This window comes from Rhamphochromis longiceps, linkage group LG17, assembly GCF_057381845.1.
Source record: "Rhamphochromis longiceps isolate RC_006_pf linkage group LG17, R_longiceps_female_GT1.1, whole genome shotgun sequence".
NCBI classification, from domain to species: domain Eukaryota; kingdom Metazoa; phylum Chordata; class Actinopteri; order Cichliformes; family Cichlidae; genus Rhamphochromis; species Rhamphochromis longiceps.
This window is the reverse complement of record NC_140573.1, coordinates 6,262,882-6,282,893: the sequence shown is the minus strand read 5'-3', so window position 1 is coordinate 6,282,893 and position 20,012 is coordinate 6,262,882. Positions and strand designations below refer to the sequence as shown.

At 45.0% G+C, this 20,012-nt stretch overlaps 1 protein-coding gene across 1 annotated transcript in view; it reads right to left on the bottom strand.

The window, feature by feature from the left end:
- arid2 (AT-rich interactive domain 2) overlaps positions 1-20,012 on the bottom strand; it is a 40,287-nt gene that overhangs the window by 2,697 nt on the left and 17,578 nt on the right. Inside the window, exons 5-18 of the mRNA XM_085385846.1 lie at positions 14,635-14,853; positions 14,232-14,299; positions 13,288-13,357; positions 12,926-13,176; positions 10,917-11,013; positions 10,607-10,816; positions 10,125-10,289; positions 7,185-7,263; positions 6,914-7,048; positions 6,362-6,591; positions 2,367-4,816; positions 529-683; positions 308-446; positions 111-196 (exon numbers count right to left, since the gene is read on the bottom strand). Of these exons, the coding sequence (XP_085241972.1) occupies positions 111-196; positions 308-446; positions 529-683; positions 2,367-4,816; positions 6,362-6,591; positions 6,914-7,048; positions 7,185-7,263; positions 10,125-10,289; positions 10,607-10,816; positions 10,917-11,013; positions 12,926-13,176; positions 13,288-13,357; positions 14,232-14,299; positions 14,635-14,853 (4,354 nt within the window). The remainder of the gene's footprint in view (positions 1-110; positions 197-307; positions 447-528; positions 684-2,366; positions 4,817-6,361; positions 6,592-6,913; positions 7,049-7,184; positions 7,264-10,124; positions 10,290-10,606; positions 10,817-10,916; positions 11,014-12,925; positions 13,177-13,287; positions 13,358-14,231; positions 14,300-14,634; positions 14,854-20,012) is intronic.

Genomic DNA, 20,012 nt, shown 5'->3' with positions numbered 1-20,012 from the left:
AACACATCAGGCATTAATATTTTTCGAGCAGCGTGACATTTCCTTCTATGTTGAACATGATTTGTCTTTTAGTCTTACACATTATGATAAACAGAGACGGGTGTACATACTGGGAAGAAGTCTGATTGGGACTTTGCGCCTGCTGCTCCTCTAGCTTGAGTCCGGCTAGCAAAGCCTCTCGAGAACAGTGCTTATCCTGGGAACACAAGGAGCAGAAGCTTAATTTCTTTTTTTTTTTTTTTTTTAAAGCCACTATCAAATAAGTAACAGCTAAAAAGTGCAAGAAATAGAAAGTAAGGAAATTTACCTGCAGATGTGTGATGAAGGACAGTCTCTGCCGGGGAAAAGGTTCACACCCTTCCCACAGACACTGCCCTCCATACACATCTTTCCCCCCGTGTTGCGTTGCTGCGTGGTAAAACACTTGGGAAGGTGTTTCAAACCACCTGAATAGGAGAAATTGGGAATAAATGAGGAGAAGCCTGAAAAAAGCTCAGTGAAAGTTAACAAGAGTGTGAATGCCCGTACCGTTTACAGGACTGCCACAGACACTTAAAGTTCTGCCCTGCTTTCCGGCTTTGCTCTGGCGGCACTGCGGAGGCTTGCTGTGCTGGGAGGTGAGGGCTGTGGTTACCTGCTGGTGCAGGCTGGGACGTGGGGGGCGGGGACGGGATAACAGCAGGCTGCGGAAGAGAGAGGGTTTCAGAAAAGCTGCTCCATTAGAAGAATGCTGCGGGCAGCATCACAGACAGCAGCTCATTTCAGCGAGAAAGAAACGAAGGCGTCGCGATTGTTGGCTGAGATGTAACCACGGCCGGCTAATGGCAGGAGTTGTTCTCTCAGCCGCTTTGCTGTGGGAGGTGGGTATCAGCGAGAGCCACATGGTCTTAACTGGCCTCACCTTCTTAACCTCCAAAAACTCTGCGCTTTCAGAATTGGGTTTTCTGGTCTATGAAACTATGAGAAGCTTTACACTGAGCAGCAGCTTAAACGAGCAGGGTAACCTGTATCCACCTGCTGCTACTACTGTCAGACATTACTCTTATCCTAATGTAATGTGCACTCAAATTGTATACATACAGTTACAGCGCCAACTTAAAAAAAAATAAAAAATAAAAAATCTTAAGCTACTAGCAAGAACATAACGAGGGAACCTTTTTACAGTGTTCTAGGGCTGTTTGATATAACGATATATATCGGATGACGATATAAAAACATCTATCGTTTAATTTTACGCTATCGTTTGTTTCGTGGTGTCGCAAAATAAACTGTTTACAGCAATATTTTTTTCATCCTTTTGATAGTCACAGTAGTGGCTATATTAATTTCTTAGAGTTCTCTCTTTCTCTTATATTTTAATATAACCAATATAATACGGACGGACAAGCGCCTGTTTTTATGCGTTGTCGTTAGCAACAATGACGGTAAAACCATCGTGTGTCCGCTTGCTTATTTTCCACGTAAACCTTCCACGTAAAGCTCAAGATCCTGTTGAGACTTTTCAGAATAAACTGAATCATGTGAAAGAGTATGCAGAGTATTTACGGCAAAAAACAGCCGTCAGGTGCTAAAAAATAAACCTTAGACTCAAACGTTAGAACAGAACATTTCCCCGCAGCACGCTGTGTAATAAATACTCAAAGAAAACGGCAGCCGTTACAACTTATGTCTAAAATGTATCGTTTCATGCATCAGTTAAAAACACTCAACTCTAGATAAAGGACGCCCAGTTGGAAACACTTCACGCAAGTCGAGCTGCCCGAGATTCACAGAATTTACAGAAAATGTTAAAGATGGCGCTGGCACGGCTGGCAGCCTCAACCCAATTTCCCTCGGGATGAATAAAGTATGATCAATCAATCAATCAATTTATGTCGTTATCGGGACGATAGATGTCTTATATCGGGATATGAGATTTTGGTCACATCGCCCTACAATGTTTTACATGACAGTCATTGAAGCGTCTTATAGTACTTCACAGTCACAGAGATCAAGAACAAACATAATTTCATGCATTTCAGGCTCATTTGTCATCCAGCAGAGGCATCTGGTATCATGTATTTGGCAAGAAAGAAAGCAATGCAGAATAAAAAGCAAATGTTCTTCCAGTCACTTTCTCTGCCCATCTGTACCATGTTTTGGAGCAGGAGATTTTAAAGAGTAAATGTAACTTAAGTAAAGCTGACACAGGATTTAACAAAAGACAAGCTACTTACAAGACTTGCTGATACAAATGCTTTAGTATTTACTTAGCGTGACAGAAAAATCAAGACACATTTTTGTGGCAGACCTAACACAGTCACACTACGAGAAGACGGCGCGGATAAAAGCGGTTTGTGGCGACACTAACCCTACAAATGACTCACCGCTGTGCCAGCTGCCTGTGTGGGTGAGCAGTTCCTCTGCTGAGTGGCGTTCTCTATTGCTACTTTGGCTACTGTGCTTGGGTCTGTTCCTGCTGGCACCGCCACCATCGTGGCACTGCTGCCGGCGTTGTTGGGGTCGCTGATGGTGATGATGCGCACTCCCACTTTGTTGGGGATCCCCGAGGATGCCGTTGTTGCGCTGCGGTCCTCGTTCTCGGCCGGCCTCTTGAGGCCTCGAGCCTCGGGGGCCACCCCATTAGCAGGAGAGCCTGCAAGACTCTGGGAGGTAACAGTAACAGAAGGAGGGAGAGATGAATTGGGGAGCAGTTGCTGTCTTAGCACAGGCGCAGCATGGGCCGGCCCCAAAGGTCCGTTGGTTAATTCCGAGGGGGGCCTGTTGCCTATTGCCTGGGGTCCGTTGGCCAGGCGCTCAGCCTGCTGGGCTTTGGCAGTGTCCTGCTGCGGTGGAGGAGGACTAGGAAGAGGGGGATCTGAGCTGTTGGCTTTCTCAGAGGGGCCCACCTCCCCATTCCCCCAGTACTGTTTGGAAGCGATGTGATTTGGAATGTTTTTGTTAAAGTTGCCGCCACTGTCACTCCGATCAAAGTCACACACCCCATTGACAAGAGTCTTTTTGGGGTCGGGGATTCCCTCGGGAGGGGTGTTTGGGCCTGGAGAGAGAGCCTGCTTCCCGTTAGCAGGGTGACTCTCCGTAGCGGGGCCATTGAGTGCTCCCTGGCTGTTCCCTGAGTGGTATGGAGGTAGATTCGACTCCATGCACTTCCGACCATTTAGCAGCTTGGCACCTTCCGCAACGTCACCGTTACTGGTTTTGCCCTTGGAGGCGTCTCCTTCTGCCAACGAGGAGTTCTCCATCACCTCTATCTTCCTCTCATGGACGTGCAGCCCTGTGGCATCTTTGGCCTCCTCCTCCTTTTGACAAATGATTTTGTCTCCTCTGAGTGGAGCTGGCAGTGGCGGTGGCGGTGGCGGAGGTGGAGGAGCTGCCGGGGCATGTTGGGGCACAGTTCCAGTTGAGAATGGAGGAGGAGGGACACCTGGGGCCCCAGCTCCCTGGCTGACAGCAGCAACAGCAGCAGTAGAAGTGGTGAAGCCAGTGTTGGGGACCACGGTGAATGTGACTTGTCCAGGAGGGGCAGGGCCCTGAATGATAGTAGCTCCCCCTGAACTGCTTGCAGAAATAAGCTGGCCTGGCAAAAGCTGAACCGTCTGGAGGCCCGGAGCTCCAGCAGCTGGAAGCTGACCTGGAACTAGCTGAACATTGAGCTGCTGAGGTTGAGACGAAGGATTTTGGGTGGTGTAGCTTGTCTGATAGATGACCGGTGAACTGGGGGTTATCGTGTTGTTGGGAGGGGGCACCTGTGGAGCAGGTAGGATTAGCTTTCCTCCTGGAGTAGAAGGTCCCCGCTTTGGAAGCAGTAGCTGTTTGATCAAGCTGGACTCAGTGGAGGTAGGCTGAGAGGAAGGAGGCTGGGAAATAAGCTGGAGAGGTGGCTGTTGTTGGTGCTGCTGTTGATGCTGTTGCTGCTGCTGAAGCCGTTTCATGGACAGTGCGTGGCTGACAGTTTGACTGGGCTGGACCTGGGTATTGGAGTGAGAGGTGGGAGGTGGGCATGGATTGGAAGAAGCCCCGGGTTGCCCTGCTAGCTGGATAGTTTGGGTGCCAGGGATGGCAGAGGGGTTGGCGAGAACAATCTGGTGGATGGCAGGGGTGTAGGCTGGGCTCTGCTGGGGGTTGGGACTGACTATTACTACACTCTGCGCTTGCTGCTGAGGCTGCTGGTTGGGAGTAGCTATCGTAGCTGCTGGTCCACCTGACTGGTTTGGAGCTGGTTTGGGGGCGATATTCTGAAATGTGACTCGTGACCCCTGGGAATTGGGCACGCTTGTAATACTCAACCCCTGAGCAGCTCCCACCTGGATGGAAGAGGCGGGTGTGGATGCAGCTGCAGCAGCAGACTGAGGTTCTACCTGGGGAGCTCCACCCTGAGGCCCAGACAGAGGAGGTGTTTGAGGCAGGGGTGGGTGCTGAGTCACGCCTTGTACCCTGGCGGTGAGGATATGGCCCTGTGGTACCTGCTGAAATAGCGTGACAGGTGCCCCAGTGGGGAGCATGGGGGAGTGTTGCTGCTGCTGTTGTTGCTGGGCCGCTCCTGGAGGGGCGGGGCTTTGAGGGGCGTGGTTCTGGGTGGCCGGTGCTGATGTTGGAACCTGGACCACTGGACCAGGCCGGACCTGCTGTGGCTGCAGTGCTGCCAGAGGATTTGGTGGCATCTGTGGAGGCACCTGCGGGGGCACCGGGTGTCGGGGAACAGTCGGGTGGCTTGCGGCAGGAGGTTCCTGTGCTGTGGAGGCCATGGATGGGGTGGAAACACCGAGGTTGAGGCTGGGGCCTGGAGGCCGGACGAACTGGGGCCCGGGAGGTAAGCCTGGTAACAAATGAACAGAGAAATACAAAAACATTGAGGAACAGGGTGAAACTCGTGTCCTATTTACTTACAGTATAAATCAGTAAATAAACTGCCTCCCATGACCTCCAATTAACGCAAGGAAGACATTTCTGTTCAACACACATCATCGTTTGATTAATCACCCCGTAAGCCATATTTTGTGATTAAAGTTTCCCCATTCAGCACCAGCTGTAGTGTCTGTGATGTTCAGAAGCGCCCCACAATTTCAACAAAATGGGAAAGTGTAGTTTTGGTCATTTGGGCAGGTTTTGCACCTGCAAAAGAGAAAACAGCAGTGCAGTGCCTGTTCAGGGACAACTTAAAAGACATGTCCTAAATGCATCACTCACACTCACACACACACACACACACACACACACACAGCATGTGTGTGTCATTTTGCTAGGGCCAGTTCAAAACAGGCAGTTTGTGAGTTGCAGCATTCTCAAGAAGCACTTACACAAAGAACAGTGATGCAAGTGTTTAGTTAGCACAAACCACTGACAAATAAGAATTACAAGGAAGAAAAATATGTCCAGCTATCTTTAGAAAACCAGTTTGAGTGTTACACAATTAAAATGATTAAATGTCAGGGTTTTTTTTTTTTTTTTTACAACCCTCACAAGGCTCGTTTCAGGATCATCTTGGTTCTTGGGTTAAAGCTCGAAGTAAGTTTAAGTTAGTGTAAAGACTTCAAACTTAGATATAAGACTCTACGCTACGAATGTAATTCAAATCAGTTAAATCCGTTATTCATTTAGCGTCAAATGAGTCATACGGAGAAAACAATCAGACGACCACTTTTGGGCAAGCGCTTGGCAACAGTGGGAAGGAAAAAATAAATAAATAAAATGAAATAAAATACAACTCAGTCAAACAGAACGTTGGGAATGCATCAGTAGAGCAGCAGACACACTGCTTACAAATCAACTTTTAGCCAAAAGATGAGAGCTGCTCATCCAAACAGCCTCAAAGTTAGCATTGCGCTAATGCAGGCCCTCAATAAATCTGCCAAGCTGGATGTGGATCAGGCAAACAGTTAAAGAAACAGACTGACACGTTACAATAGTTATCAGCAAGAGTGTAAAAGACTAGCTCTAAATAATGTCTTCACTGTTCATTTCATGACCTGACGCAGCAAAGCTGCACTCTCTCAATTTCACTAGCCAGGTCCTCCAAGTAACTTCTTTTCCTTTGATCGTTTCCTCAATATATTTGCTTTTGTAATTAGTTCAGCCATCTCAGTCCCAGCGGTACCAGCTCTGCTCTCTACAACCCCGCCAGCATCCACCTCTGCACTATCACTATTCTGGTGTGTGTTATAGCTCCTATGACATTTAGATGTTTTCTGAGTTGTTGACCAAAACCTTTTTCTATTTTTTCCCCTCTCTGAATCCCATCAAGTCTGAGCCACAGGCAAACAAATCATAAGGTCAGCATGTAAAGTGAGAAAGCAAAAGCTGGCTCTGTGTACAGGTTTATGTGTAGCTTTTATGTGAAAGTGATTCACTGTTATAGCTTTACCTGGGGGTGGGGCCTGAGGGTCTCCAGGTGCATCGTGTCGGGCTGCTGGAGGTGGCGGCGCCGATGCTGCTGCTGCTGGAACCGGCTGTTGCTGCTGCTGAGGCTGCTGGTAGTACAGCTGGATGGGCAGGGGGATCGACCGCCGCCTTAGCCCCACCAGGAGGATCTGAACTTGCCCGTTGGCCTTTGGCTCTTCTTGCCTCCGCATCGTGTGGTTGGGGAACACAGTCCTGTGGTGGCAGGAGTAAAGACACCCATAGAATTCTAATACTTGATTTGTGTATCTACACATCCATATTTGACTAAATCAGACATTTAAAGCATACAATTTTCACATTTTCTGGTCCTTCAAACCTTCAAGAAACTTGTGTCCTACAAAGCTGGAGGATGCATGTAATTATTACTTAAACTGATTTATTAAAGTTGCTCTATAAAATGAGAAAACTAGAGAATCTGTTGTGGCTCATCTCTGTTCAGAACACAGACATTAAGTGGTGTTTTACACTGGAGCAACATAGAAAGGATCAGACAGGAGGAGGAATCAGGACTGACCGCAGGCATTTGAGAAAGCCGGTGGAGTTCAAGATGTTGCTGCGGCCCATTTTACTGCATGTGGCCAGGTACTCTGAGTACATTTCAGATCGAGACACGGAGCCCTCTGGGTTCGTCTCAAAGTGTGCATTTAGCCTGTTTGGAAGAAGCAGAGAGCATCAACGGAGAGGGTTTAAAGCAGGGAGACACAGCAGCTCCTTCCTCACACTAAACTCTGTTTTTCCTTTATTCAAATTAAGACTGTGCACGACTAGGAATACATTCATCTCACCACTGCAGTGTAAACTTCTCCCCGTCCAGTTCAACAATGCCAGGCGGAGGTTGAGAGGATTGAACTGAAACTCTTGTTACTGAGGAGATAAAAATGGAAAAACCCATTTACATTAGAAACTGATTTAATGCTACAAACTGCACTGCAAAGCAAAAGGAAATTAAAGCTGCAAGCAGCGTTATGAGGGCCCTCGCACCCCCGGCGCGTCGAGCTACGCCCAACACCTACAACCAGCACATCCGATCTGATGTCACATTGATGAAATTCATGCATTTAATCACCAGCTAACATTTCATCTCATTCAATCATGATTATAGTCGTCCCACTAGGTGGCGCTCTAACCATTACTGACAAATGGCATAACAAACATTTCCGAGCTCGAGTCTCATCACGCCTGCGACCTTTGGGACATATTGGACATTTTGATTTTGAGTGACAGCAGATTACTGCTTTTTGGCGAGTGACTGAAACTCCACATGCCGCCATGACCACCCCGTTTCCCTGAACGTAAAAACCTTCGCAATTTAACATCACAAAGGTCTTTAGATTCCACACACTGGAGATTGGTTCAATATGATGAAATCCCTTGGAGGAGTTCGTCAAAGAACGGTGCCTGGAAAGAGGGGAAAATGTCACAAAAATTACACATTAATTTTAAAATGGCTGACTTCCTGTTGGATTTGGGATATTGCTCCAAGAGACTTTTTTGTACATCTTGATATCTCCTATAAGCTTACCAGGTTTCAGTTAAAGTACAAGGCATGGAAACGGTAAAATCAGAGCCAAAATGTCACCTTCAATCCAAAATGGCGGACTTCCTGTTGGGTTTAGGACATTGCCATAATAGACTTTTTTGTTCGACTCTGAACGTTATATAGGTGTACCGACTTTCAAACTTGTAGGCCATACCCATACCGGGGGCTCGCGTTTTTCATTTTTCTAGGTGGCGCTACTGAGCTAATTTTCCCTGGCCATGTCTGAGAACATTAAAATACGTAAATTTTCACCAGACCTGACGCGTGTGCAAAATTTCATGAGTTTTCGAGAATGTTTAGGCCCTCAAACGGCCAATTCATTTGCCGGAATAATAATAATAATAATAATAATAATAATAATAATAAACAGAGCAATTACAATAGGGCCTTCGCACTGTCAGTGCTCGGGCCCTAAATATGCACCGACTCAATTTCAAGAAGGTAGTGCTACCCAGGCTAACCACTAGATGGCAGCAAAGTGATAACTTTGCAGTAGCAGGCCTGCAGAGTACAACTTAGGAATGACACTGCCAAGGTTAGAAGGGTTTCTCTCTCTCTCACACACACACACACACACACACACACACACACACCCTCTGAGGAGTTGTTGCAGTTGTTTTACATGTGCACTGCCTTTTTCCTGACACACAGACGCGTGTGGTAAAAACGCAACCCCGCATTTATTTTTAAGATAAATCAGTGACTTTCTGAAGTGTTTGTTTTACTTAAAGTTTGTATTTTTCTGTCTGCTTCAATGCACTGGTTTCACCACAGACACACAGAAAAAGCTCAAAAACATTTTACAATAGCTTCTTGAGTTGTTTTTAAACTGTGCCCCCTCTGCCATGGAGAAATCTGCAGGCCTGCTTTGAGTACTCATTGTGTAAAACCTGATGTAAAATGATGCAAACAGACTTCTGTTTGGTTTCCTGTTGGGTTCGTGCTGGTGAAGCTGCACTCCAGTAACTCACACGTACAGCTCACAGTTCTGAGGAATTATCCGATACCCTCTATCTGTACAGCACACCAACGACAGAGTAATCTCTGGTGGATTTAGTGGTGGTGCTTTGAGGGCATTTGCATTATCTAGACGCCTTTCTATGCTCTTTTTGCATAAAAACTCCTCTTCCATCTCGACCCCTTAGTATCAGATGAAAATTATACAAGGCAATGATATAGGCATACCAATTGTATTGACTTAAATTCCAGCTCTTAAAAGTTTTGATGCCGTCTAAAAATATCTTGTGTGAAGATTTTGAAAAAGGCCAATAGCGATACAACAGCTGTTCTTCAGCAAGCATGGTGTTTACTGCTACGTCAGTCTTTGTTGCCAGCAGCACATGGCTTCTCAGTAGTTTGGAGACACTATAGAGGATCAATGCAAATCCCAATGAGGTTACGGATCTGATGTGCCAATCAGATCCGTGGTTTGATCCCTGGCTCGTACAGGCTGCGTGCTGAACTAAGGGCAAAATACTGAACCCCTTAACTGCCCCGGATTCATCCATCAGACTACAAACACTCTATACAAGAACCATTCCATTTACCATAACATCTACTAAGAAACAAGCTAACTGCTTTGAGATGGGTAAGCATCAGAAAACAATAAGAGGAAAATGTGGAAAGACTTCACGAGTAAGCAGGAGAAAAACGAAACCATTCCTCTTTAAAAAGTATTAAAAAAAAAAAACCATCAAAGAGGCTTGTGTCCTCTCTGTGAAACACTGCTATACACAGATGTAATTACTCATGTTTGCAGAGGTCTGCAGGATCTCTCACAGCTCTTCATCAAGTTCAAACAGGAAACCCCTCCATCATCTCCTCTGTGTGTGTCCAGCAGACCTCTTTTGACTGTCCTGTCTCAAAGTCTGCTTGTTGTTTACAGACTCTTACAAGCTGTACAGTAACGACCTGTATCTGCACTTTTTCCCTGGATGATGCAGCTGGCATAAATATTAAGTTGGACCCAGAACGCTGATGTATGACTGACAGCCTAAGACCAGGTGAACTAACTGACAGCTCTATCTCAGGTGGCCACACTCAGCATCTTCACCATTTCCATCTGTTTGCTCTACATCACACCACTGAATGCAAATCAAAGCAAAACAAGCTCTTTTTAAATCTCCCCTCTCACTTCCGGGTGTGACTGTATTAAGCCATTCAGCTGTGTCAGACCACTGCTCACCTGGTGCTGGAGCTCCCTGCACGGCCGCGGGTACCTGCTCGACCAGCTGTGGTCGGACCTCAGCTGCCTGGTCGGCGTTCGCCTGATGCTCAATCAACCGCACCGCTGTTAGGGCGTCAGGTCCAAACGTATGAAGGTCTACAGATACTAACCGAACCAACAAGTCTGAGCAGGAGAAGAAAGAACATGGGGGAAAAAAAAGATTAAATAATGAACTGTGATTCATGAACAGCTACTTTAGTACAAGTCCTCCTTCTTGTGGCTGCTCCCTTTAGAGGTTGCCTCCATCTGACACCATCCCCAGCATCCTCATCTGTCACACCAACCCTCTGCATGTCCTCCTTTATCACATCCATTAATATATTTTAGAGCTGGAAATGAGCCTTCTTTAACAGTCAGGCTAGCATGACAAATTGGGAAGCAGACATTACCACAAGTGGCCTCCGTGAGTTATAAAGCACGAGGTAACGGTCGATTTGTACCTATGCTGTGGTCAACGAAGGCGATCTTGCTGCATGGGATCTCTCCGAGCTGTGCCAGCAGGTATAGCACCTCCAAGGAGGCCATGAGGAGCATGAGGTCCGGCAGGGTGAGGAGCAACATGACCTCCCTGTATGAGTCCTGGTCCACGTACTCACAGATTAGCACACCATTGTCCTCCACTTTGCTGAGGTTACCCAGGATCTCCATGGCTAAAAGACGCACAAAACACACACGCAGTTAATTAACCCATGATCCTTTGTACACAAAAATACTTTGCTAGAGGCAGAAACTAAAGTAGCAAACACCTACCTCTCATTTTGAGAAACCTGTCCCTGGACATCAAGCATTTAGTGATCGTGTGAAAGATCAGATGTGTCGTCCGAAAGTCAACGGGATCCAGCTGGAGCTACAAGAAGTCAGACAAGATTTATACAACGGTGCCATCATCACTCCAGCAAGTCAGCTGGCAAGACCTGCAACATTCATTAAAGACGTTTTACAGTGGACTCGCTGCCCCGCCGTGCTGAGAGCAGAGGAGGAGACAGGAAAGCCAACATTGAAATATTAAGTGCACTCAATCAAATCAAAGCACAAAGTTACTGTAATTTAAAAAAGAAAAAAAAAGTACAAGGACACATGAATTCCATGATGGCAGCCACGATGTGTTGAGTATAACATATTAGGAAAGAGAAGGTGTTTGAAAATGTTTATATTTACATTCTTGCAGTATCGCATCTAAAACCCATGACTCAAGTAATGACATCAAAAGCTCAACTGTCTCTGTGAGGCACACAGTTTCCACTAAATATGGGCCACACGGACATGTTTTTTATACCAATAAACATTCAGTTTAAAAGGAAACAGGCCGTGGCCAGTGGCCAGGCTGTGATGCTCACTGCGGCCACTGCTTCCATTCACACAACTCAATTTGAAATATTTCTGCATGTTGAGTCTTCAGTATTTGTCTAAAGCCGATAAAAATAAATAAATATGAGAATTCACCCCGGTCTAATAAATATATAAATGTTATGCTGAAAGGCCAACAGTGTGGAAATGATGCTGATACACCATCTGTTGTCGTTTCTCCTGGAAACCTACAGCTACAGCTGATACACCACGTGTCTTCTAATGAATCTAGTAGATATGTCCGCATATTTATGAGCAGGAACTAATTTAATCATTAATCCATCTGATTTTGGAAGAATATAAGCATGTTAGGCTGTTCAGCAAGTGAAAGTTCGACAACAGTCACTGCTGATTTCCACTGCTGAAGTCCCGGAGCTGGCAGCGGTTAAGCTACTCTGGTATTCTTTATTTTTTGTCATTTATACACTCACAGGGCGTTTTATTATTAGGGGGTACCGGGTGGGACCTCCTATTGCTTCAGAACTGACTTAATCATTTTCAGCAAGGTGCTGGAAACACAGGCCAAAATCACTGTACTGGATCTTGTGGCTGTGGAAACCTATTTGAGTGCAGCGAACTCATTGTCATATTGGAGAGTCCAGTTTGAGATGATTTGAGTCACTGTGAACTATAGCCTCGGTTTCCTGTTCTTTGCTAACAAGAGTGGCTTCTGTAGCTCATCTGCTTCAAGGTTCGATGTGTCGAGCTTTCAGAGTTTACAGTCCATCAGCAGTCTCTGAAATATTCAAATGCCTGTCTGGCACCATCAACCAAAAATAATAATACAAAAAAATCACCTTCCTTCACTATTCTGACGCTTGGTTTTAAAGCAGGTCATCTTAAACATGCCTGAATGCTTAAATGAGTTGCTACTATGTTATTGGCTGATTAAATAGCTGTGTCAGTGAGCATGTGAACAGGTGTACTTAATAGCATGCATGGAAGTAATCCTTGCCTCTACTAAGGTCAAAACATGAAATCACTTAGCTGGAAATGATCCCAGACTTTAAATATGTGGCTAACTAATGTCGGATACACCCGTCACGCTGTCATTTCTTGCATGCCACACTGGCAGCTTAAGAGAGAAATTGCAGATTGAACTGAGTCTATATATTTTTGCTGCTGTGTTTTGGTAAGGCTACAAGGGGTTTAGCTAACACATGAACTGCACTGAAGGACGCCATCACACTAACATCAACTCAACTTGCTGTTCTCAAGCTCCACTGAAGTATTTTGGGTAAGAAATGACAACTCTATGTGTGTCACAGTGACCTACATTTGAAAGCAAATTTCCTTCATTTCTTGTTCAGCTTAACTACTTCACTGATCTGACACATATCCCTAACACGGGAAAGGGTACCTCCACGTGAAGCTATTTTTAGCACATTGTACCATCACAAACCCACACCTACCTCGGCAGCCACGTTGCCCAAAGTGTCCAGTCCGAGCTGTCGGAGTGAGATGAGGTTACAGTGGGCGCAGAGCAAAAGGAAGCGCAGGCACGTTCGGTTGGCCGCCAGCAGCTTGACGTTGGCCTCCTCGAAGGAGAGGTTACGCAGGATGACGGCAATCTGCAGCACCCGCTGGGCCTCCATGTCGCTGATGCCCGCGGTCCGCGGAGGGTGGAAGAGGCTCTGCCAGCGCTCCGCGCACGACGTACCATCTGCAGAGAGAACAGGAACAACTTACAGCGGGTGAGGGTATAAGCACATAGTGTATGAATGGGAGGGGTGCTCAAAGGAGGGACATGTGTACTGTATAAGTGTGCATTTACCTTGTGCTGGGTTGTTCTTGTCCCAGATCAGCTCCCTGACTTCAGCGTCCTCCACCACCTCTTTCCAGAACTGTGAACAAATAGAAGCTCTTAGCTGTGCGCTCCAAATTCAGCTAATAATTCAGCTGGATCCAAATTCAGCAGCAGTGGGTTTTTGGGATGGTCAGACTGCCTCGAACAGCCCTAATAAATCTGCAGCTACCACAGTGTGAGCATAAAAAAAACTAAGCTGGGGTATGAGTAAGTCAGTTAGACTTACTTAAGGAACAACTTTAAAAAGAGGGTGACCTCTGTGGTTGCAAAACAAACTTGAACTTTATAAAAGTGCAAGAAAGAAAAATGACCATACAGCTCTCATGATTTATGCTAGTAAACATTGTCAGTGGCATAGATCAGATCAGCTCACCGTGAAGCTGTAATCTGACACAAGACCTGCTGCCAGTCTTGTGCATGATTGAAATATTACAAAAACAGCCTGGCTCAAGACTTTTGCATAAGACTGTACAGTTTCAAAATAAATAAAAACAAGTCTTCAGTAAATTCAGAACAACCTGTAGATGTATTGTTGATTTGAGGTCAGCCTTCCAACAGGATACAAAGTATCTTTGACCTCACTGTGACCTCGTGACTTGGAGCCAAAGTAAAGCCTGTATGACTGAGGCAAAATTAAATCCTACAGTGCATTATTTGTCTGTCCTGACTCGACTTTTATGCATGCCTCTTAAATCGACTGAGATCAAAGTCATTTGACCTCCATTCTGTCTTAAAGATGCCTCAGAGAAATCCCTTTGTCAGGATTAAGTGCTGGATTCCTGCCAATCTTCACACTGTACAGAGTCACACGTGCTCTGTGGCTTCTCAGTATAAGCAGCGCACATTTAGCAGGAAAAGGTCGGAGAACATTAGACTTTTTGTAAAAAATAAATTAAAAATGTAGAACTTACCCTGACGAAGTCTCGGGAGGTTTTCTCCTTCCAGTCCATCCCAAACACCCCAGAGAAGCTGCCTAGCGCTGCAAAGACACAGAGGGATGTTAGAGGGAGCGCCTGGGCTTAGCATGGTATTATCTCTCTCTTTTCCCTTCTTCTTCAATTCCCCTTTGACAAATTATATTTAGGGGTTGCTAAGAAGACAGAACCTTTGATCCTAGAACAAAGAGGTGAGAGAGGGGAGGCGGCAAACTGGGAAAATATTTGGAGATTCATGCCCACAGAATAATTGCTCCTCTTTAGGGAAGCACAATTAAAATGAAAATGCTTTTTTACTAAACCAAGGTAAACAACCTCGGTCTTTTTATCTAAATGTTATAATGCTACTGTTCAGTATGTGAAGAGCTGAGGAACGTACAGTCATCGAAGACGCCGGCGTGTGCCAGAAGCAACGTGACCAGTTTGGGGTCCTTGTCCAGCTGCATGGCGTGCTTGCTCTCGTTGGAAAGCAGCGTGCAAACGTTAACGGCAAAGTCCACTTCATTGGGTAGGCCCGAAAGGAGAGACAGCACCAGTTTGTTGTAGTCACATGGTGGAACGAAGTCCGTAGACAGTCCATAGCTTTGGCGGAGATAGTCTGAAGGGGAAGAAAAAAAAAAAAAAAAAAAAAGGAGAATTAAATATCAGTGAGGTGGGAGAAATGTCACATACCTGCTTTCTATAGCAACCTCAAGCAAACAAACTCAGTTGAGGTTATACAAGTGCTGTACAGGTTATACAAAACATATTTTATACATAACAGTCACAGAGTCACAATAAACACACTAAAAAATCATCTAAAGTAAATAAGGCTGTTTGCTCTTTAAGGTGTCACCACCTTACTTAACAGATCCTGGATCCTGAAACTGATTGGAAGTCGGAGTGAGGAGACCAGCGTAGGTGTGATGTGATCCGGCCGTTTCTCCCCGTCAAAACACGAGCTGCTGCAATTTAGTGCAGCCAGGCGACAAAATAACGAGTGATCAGAGCCAACATATGAAGAATGCCAAGAGGTAATAAAAGCATGAATTACTCTGTCAAAGTCTTATGGCAGGAGCTAGGCCTTCACCTCACTGAGGAGCTTTAGCTGCCTTATTCGCTGTAGTCATTTTTACACGTGCTCTGTAGCCCTGAACCCTTCCAGGAGAGAGTGGGAACAAGCGCTCAACACCTACACTGAACTCGCCAGCTTTGTGGTACAAAGTCTGTGTGCTGATGTGAGCAGTGCAGGTCACACAGCAGTGAAGCGGTGAGCACTGTGGCCTCACAGTGTGGAGCCTGTATGACACCCTCCCCCTGCCGTCCAAAGACAGCCATGTTAAGATAAATAGTGACTGGCAATCTGTCAAGCTCACGACCCTGACTTTGACAAGCAGTTAAGATGACGGATGGGTGGATGGAGAACATGGCTGACAAAAACTAACGCTGTGTGCTACATTTTTACAAAAGGGTAAGTTCAGACTGTGTCGTGACATTTTTCAGAGTTCAAGTATGAGATCAGCTTCTGATTTAGCTGCGACGCTGTGAAGTAATGTCACTTGTGACATAAAAGAAGATGCGGTGGTAGTCACGACACGAGCGGGTGACAAGTGTGAAAGAAGCCAAAGTGTTAATTAGGAGGTTTAAAGTCAGGTAAGGTTCATCATGGGCCTCCTGTCAACAGCCATCAGTGACTCTGCAGTTGGTTTGGAGTTTTATTTGATTTTAAATGATCAACAATGAAGCAGGACAGCACATTGTATGAGTGTTTTCAAAGTAATGACAACATCATGTAAATCTGAGCAGTGAGAAGGCGGCGGCCTTCAGCCGGTCCCTCAGAGGACTACATTTGCCTGCACACTTTCAGCAAGTTCAGCCCCTGTTTCCATTTCCTTTAACTGAAGTTTCAGCAAACGAAATGGGCACGAAGTTGTTTTTAGCTCAGATTAGTCTGATGTGTCTGGTCTCGACTTATGAACACCCTTTAACTTTTAATTGCATCTGAATGTGAATCAGTCAGCCTCCATGATGAAGGTTTTATAATCAAAAGACTTGTAATCCCAACTGCTAGCTGTGTGGGAAAAACAAGGCCCGATTTCACTATTATTACTGAGAAGCTCTCCGGTGTGGAGGTGCAATCATTTTGTAAGCAAAGACCTGAGATTCCTCCCTGTGCTACTGCCGGATTTTCTGCCATCCATCATTTTGTGTGCATAGGTGTCATTTCCCTCCCCCAAACAGTGGCTATTTCACTGTGGTGCAGGGTCTTTGTAGACTGCTGCCTCTGGAAACCAATCATAACAGAGAGAGAGGGGGGAGTCCTGCTGAGTGAATCTGATTTCCATGCTGAAAAGGTTTGTGAAGCCAAATGTAATTCAGCTGAGCTGCCATTATAGCAGCTACGGCTCTATTCAGAAGCTGCCTGCCTGAGCTTGTCCTCCAGCACCTGCAGCGAGCCGGCCGCCGAACAGAGGCGCAGAGGACTGATAGACATCGGCTCGTCTGACGGGTGCAGGCTTTATGAGCAGGAATGAATTAACAGTTGTCGCGCGCCTCAGAGACAACAGCGTAAAGAGAGGCTCGGTGAGAGGTTTCCAGAAAAGCTGTCAAATAATTACCGCTCACTATGCAGTATAGTTATATTTAAATTCAGGGCCTGTGGTACAAATGGGCTTCATTTCTCAAAGATCTATCAGAGGCAGTGCACAAAAATCAGCCAGTATCCGCTCACTGCAGACACATCAGTGTCACTGTGAATAAAAGATACCTTCTTGCCATCAAGTATGTATGTAAGGGGTTTCATGATCACACCAACGGGACGCTAATATCGGTCTTCATAAACAATTTTATGGTAGCTTCAGTAAGTGTTGCAATGATAACACGAGGGCCATCCCACTTGTGCCGAAGCTTTGCTGCCATGATGGAAACTGGCAGCTGATAAATCAGCCACACATTGCAAACACCAGCCAATAGCAGCCTTGTTAATTGTTACTGGCCTAGCAGCGAATCAGAAGGCAGCGTCTAATCGGAATCTGTTGTGTTAAATCAGTTTTACAGCAGTTAAATGTTCAAAGATGGCGTGATTTCAAATGTTGGAGTTTACAACCAGCGTCAAAATGTTTAAATAAAAACAAAAATTCTAAATCAGCTCATAAAAGAAGGTAAAGAAATGCACATTTAACATTTATCGCTACGACTCTTAAATAATATAGCCAAGATGACCATGTGCCAAGCCTACAAGCATGCTAGCAACCTGTCAAAAGTCTCAACTTCAAGTTTTGCGAAGATGATTCCCAAAACGTTGAGGGCCAGACGTCAAACCAAAGAGTTTGGTGCATGGCGGCAAACATTCATGCCACCTTAAAAAGGCCTCATAGTTCCATATTATCCTAATAGAGCACATAGTTCTCACACTTAAAACTTACTTGTGATTCCTAAAGTTTCTAAAAGCAGAGCCCTTTAATCATGAGCCCCCTAGTCTGTGGAAACAGAGCTCATAGTTTGCATTTGGGCAACAGACGGTACTTTTACAGGCTCTACGTTTTTTACTGTTCTTTTTAGGCTCAAAACTTTATTTTCATATAGCTTCTTTAAACCCAATTCTGAAAATGTTGGAACGATGTAAAAAAATTTAAATAAAACCAATTAAATGACTTAAAAAGCTCATAAACCCATAAATGTTTTCACAATAGAACTAAGAAAACATGTTTAAACAGATGTTTTACCATTTAATGGGGATAAAAAGAATTTTAAGGCAGCAACAAAAGGCTAGAAAACTAAGATATCCAAAAAAGACGCAGCTGGACAAAGATTTTGCAACTATTTAGATTAACTGGCAGCAAGTTAGCAACATGCCTGGGTATAAAAAGAGCATCTTAGAGACCCAGAGTTCCACTCATCTGCAAAAAACTGTCTATAAATTGTAGAACACTTGTGTTCCTTAACATAAAATTGCAAAGCCTTTGATCATCTCATCATCTACAGCAAATACCATCAAAAGATTTAAGAGAATATGGAGAAATCTCTGTGCGCACCGAGCAAATGAATACCGGATGCCTGTCATCTTTAGTCCCGCAAACAGACGTGACTGACATGGAAATCACCGCATGGGCTGTTTAATGCTGCAATTAGCAGAGCAACAAACTGATGAACTCATTAATCTTCTGTAATCTATTTTCTTCTTAAATATACAACTTGTCAAATGTGTCGATGAAAATATTTTCCAATTCATTTGTAAGTTAAGTGCTAATGTATTTATAGGCAAAACCTGAGAAATTAAGCCAACAATGAAGCCATGATGAAATTGGTGGTTGCAGCTCTAACTCTGTGGTGGTCAGGTTAATACCATCTTTGTGTGCTGCTTAAAGTTAGGTGAATGTACAGCTGCTGTTTCGACCTTTAATGGTGAAAACAACACGCTGAGAGAACCACAAGCATAAAAAGTGTGGGCGTCGAAAATAAAAGTCGCCGTAAAGCTACGCAGAACTGTTACACTTTGTCATCATGAGCTCTCCTTCCATCATACAGATTACAACTGATTTAAAATTAATGGTTTGAGCCAAGGGCATGCAAGAGCGTTTGAGTATTACAAGCACAGAATTAGTGAATCATCACCGCTCAATACGACATAATACTTACAATCACAAGCTTTAGGGGAAAAAAAAGCAGGAATAAAAGTGTTGTACAACAAGTATTATGGGGGAGTAACTGTTCTTTGGCTAGTGAATGAAGGTGGAAGGGGGGGAAAAAAGAAAAAAAAACCTTACAAGCCGCAGTTAAGTTCACCACCATTTGTCGTGTTTTCTGCCCCTCCATGGTCGTGTTTTGGAGTCAATTAGCTCAGCGGGCAGCAAGGAAAGAGCCTGCGACTGAAAGGCTGGAGACTCTAATCTAAAGTGAGGCAAAGGGAAAACCAACAAGTGCTTCCCTCTTCCCTTCATCAATAACTGTTGTCAGGACAGTCAATTACCTCTGAGAGCAGCCCAGCAGTCAGCTCTACAACGTTGTGAGGCTAATGGATATCTCACACTGTGTGTGTGTGTGAGCGCCGCCTGACAAAACAGACAAGAGGCCGGCCTTGGATGCATACGCAGAAACATTTTGTGTGAAATATAATGTGACTCTTCAGGGGCTGCTTTTTGTAAAGAAAGTGGCTGCATGCCTGGCTTTGAAAAATAATTAGTCAACGCTTAGGTGTGTGTAAGCAACTTCCAAGAAAATGAAAAAGGCACAGACAAATCACTGCATGCTTCGCAGGCTCAGCTCAAACACAGCAGCACTTAGCAAGGTGAAATCTGAATTAAATGAGTCACTGTGTAACAAAAGGGATTAAATGAAAAGTACAATAAAGCAGAGTCGTGAATTGGACCAACAGCAGAGAGGCTCGACTATCCCACAGTGTGTTTGAAATCCTGTAATATACTACAGCAAACCCTGCCAGGAGAATCAGGACTGAGGGGGTTTCCTGTGTAGTATTTTGACTGCAGAGAGTATAAAGTCTTGATTATATGCAGTCGTCGACACCTGGTTATTCAATGGCTGAGCAGTCATTCCTACCATTCAAAGTCTGCTGCCATGGGTAGTTGAACTATAATGTAAATTATCCACAGTCAGGAAAACAACCAGGCACGAGGTCATCTGCGTTAAGTCTGGCGATCACTGTAATTCTACATCAGACGGACCCAAGTGGATCCTGGTGGACTTGAGGTATAGTTGAGCCTTAACAGACCCAGTCTAAACAAAAACCCTGCATCTTAGCAGGTGGATCTGGCATCTGTG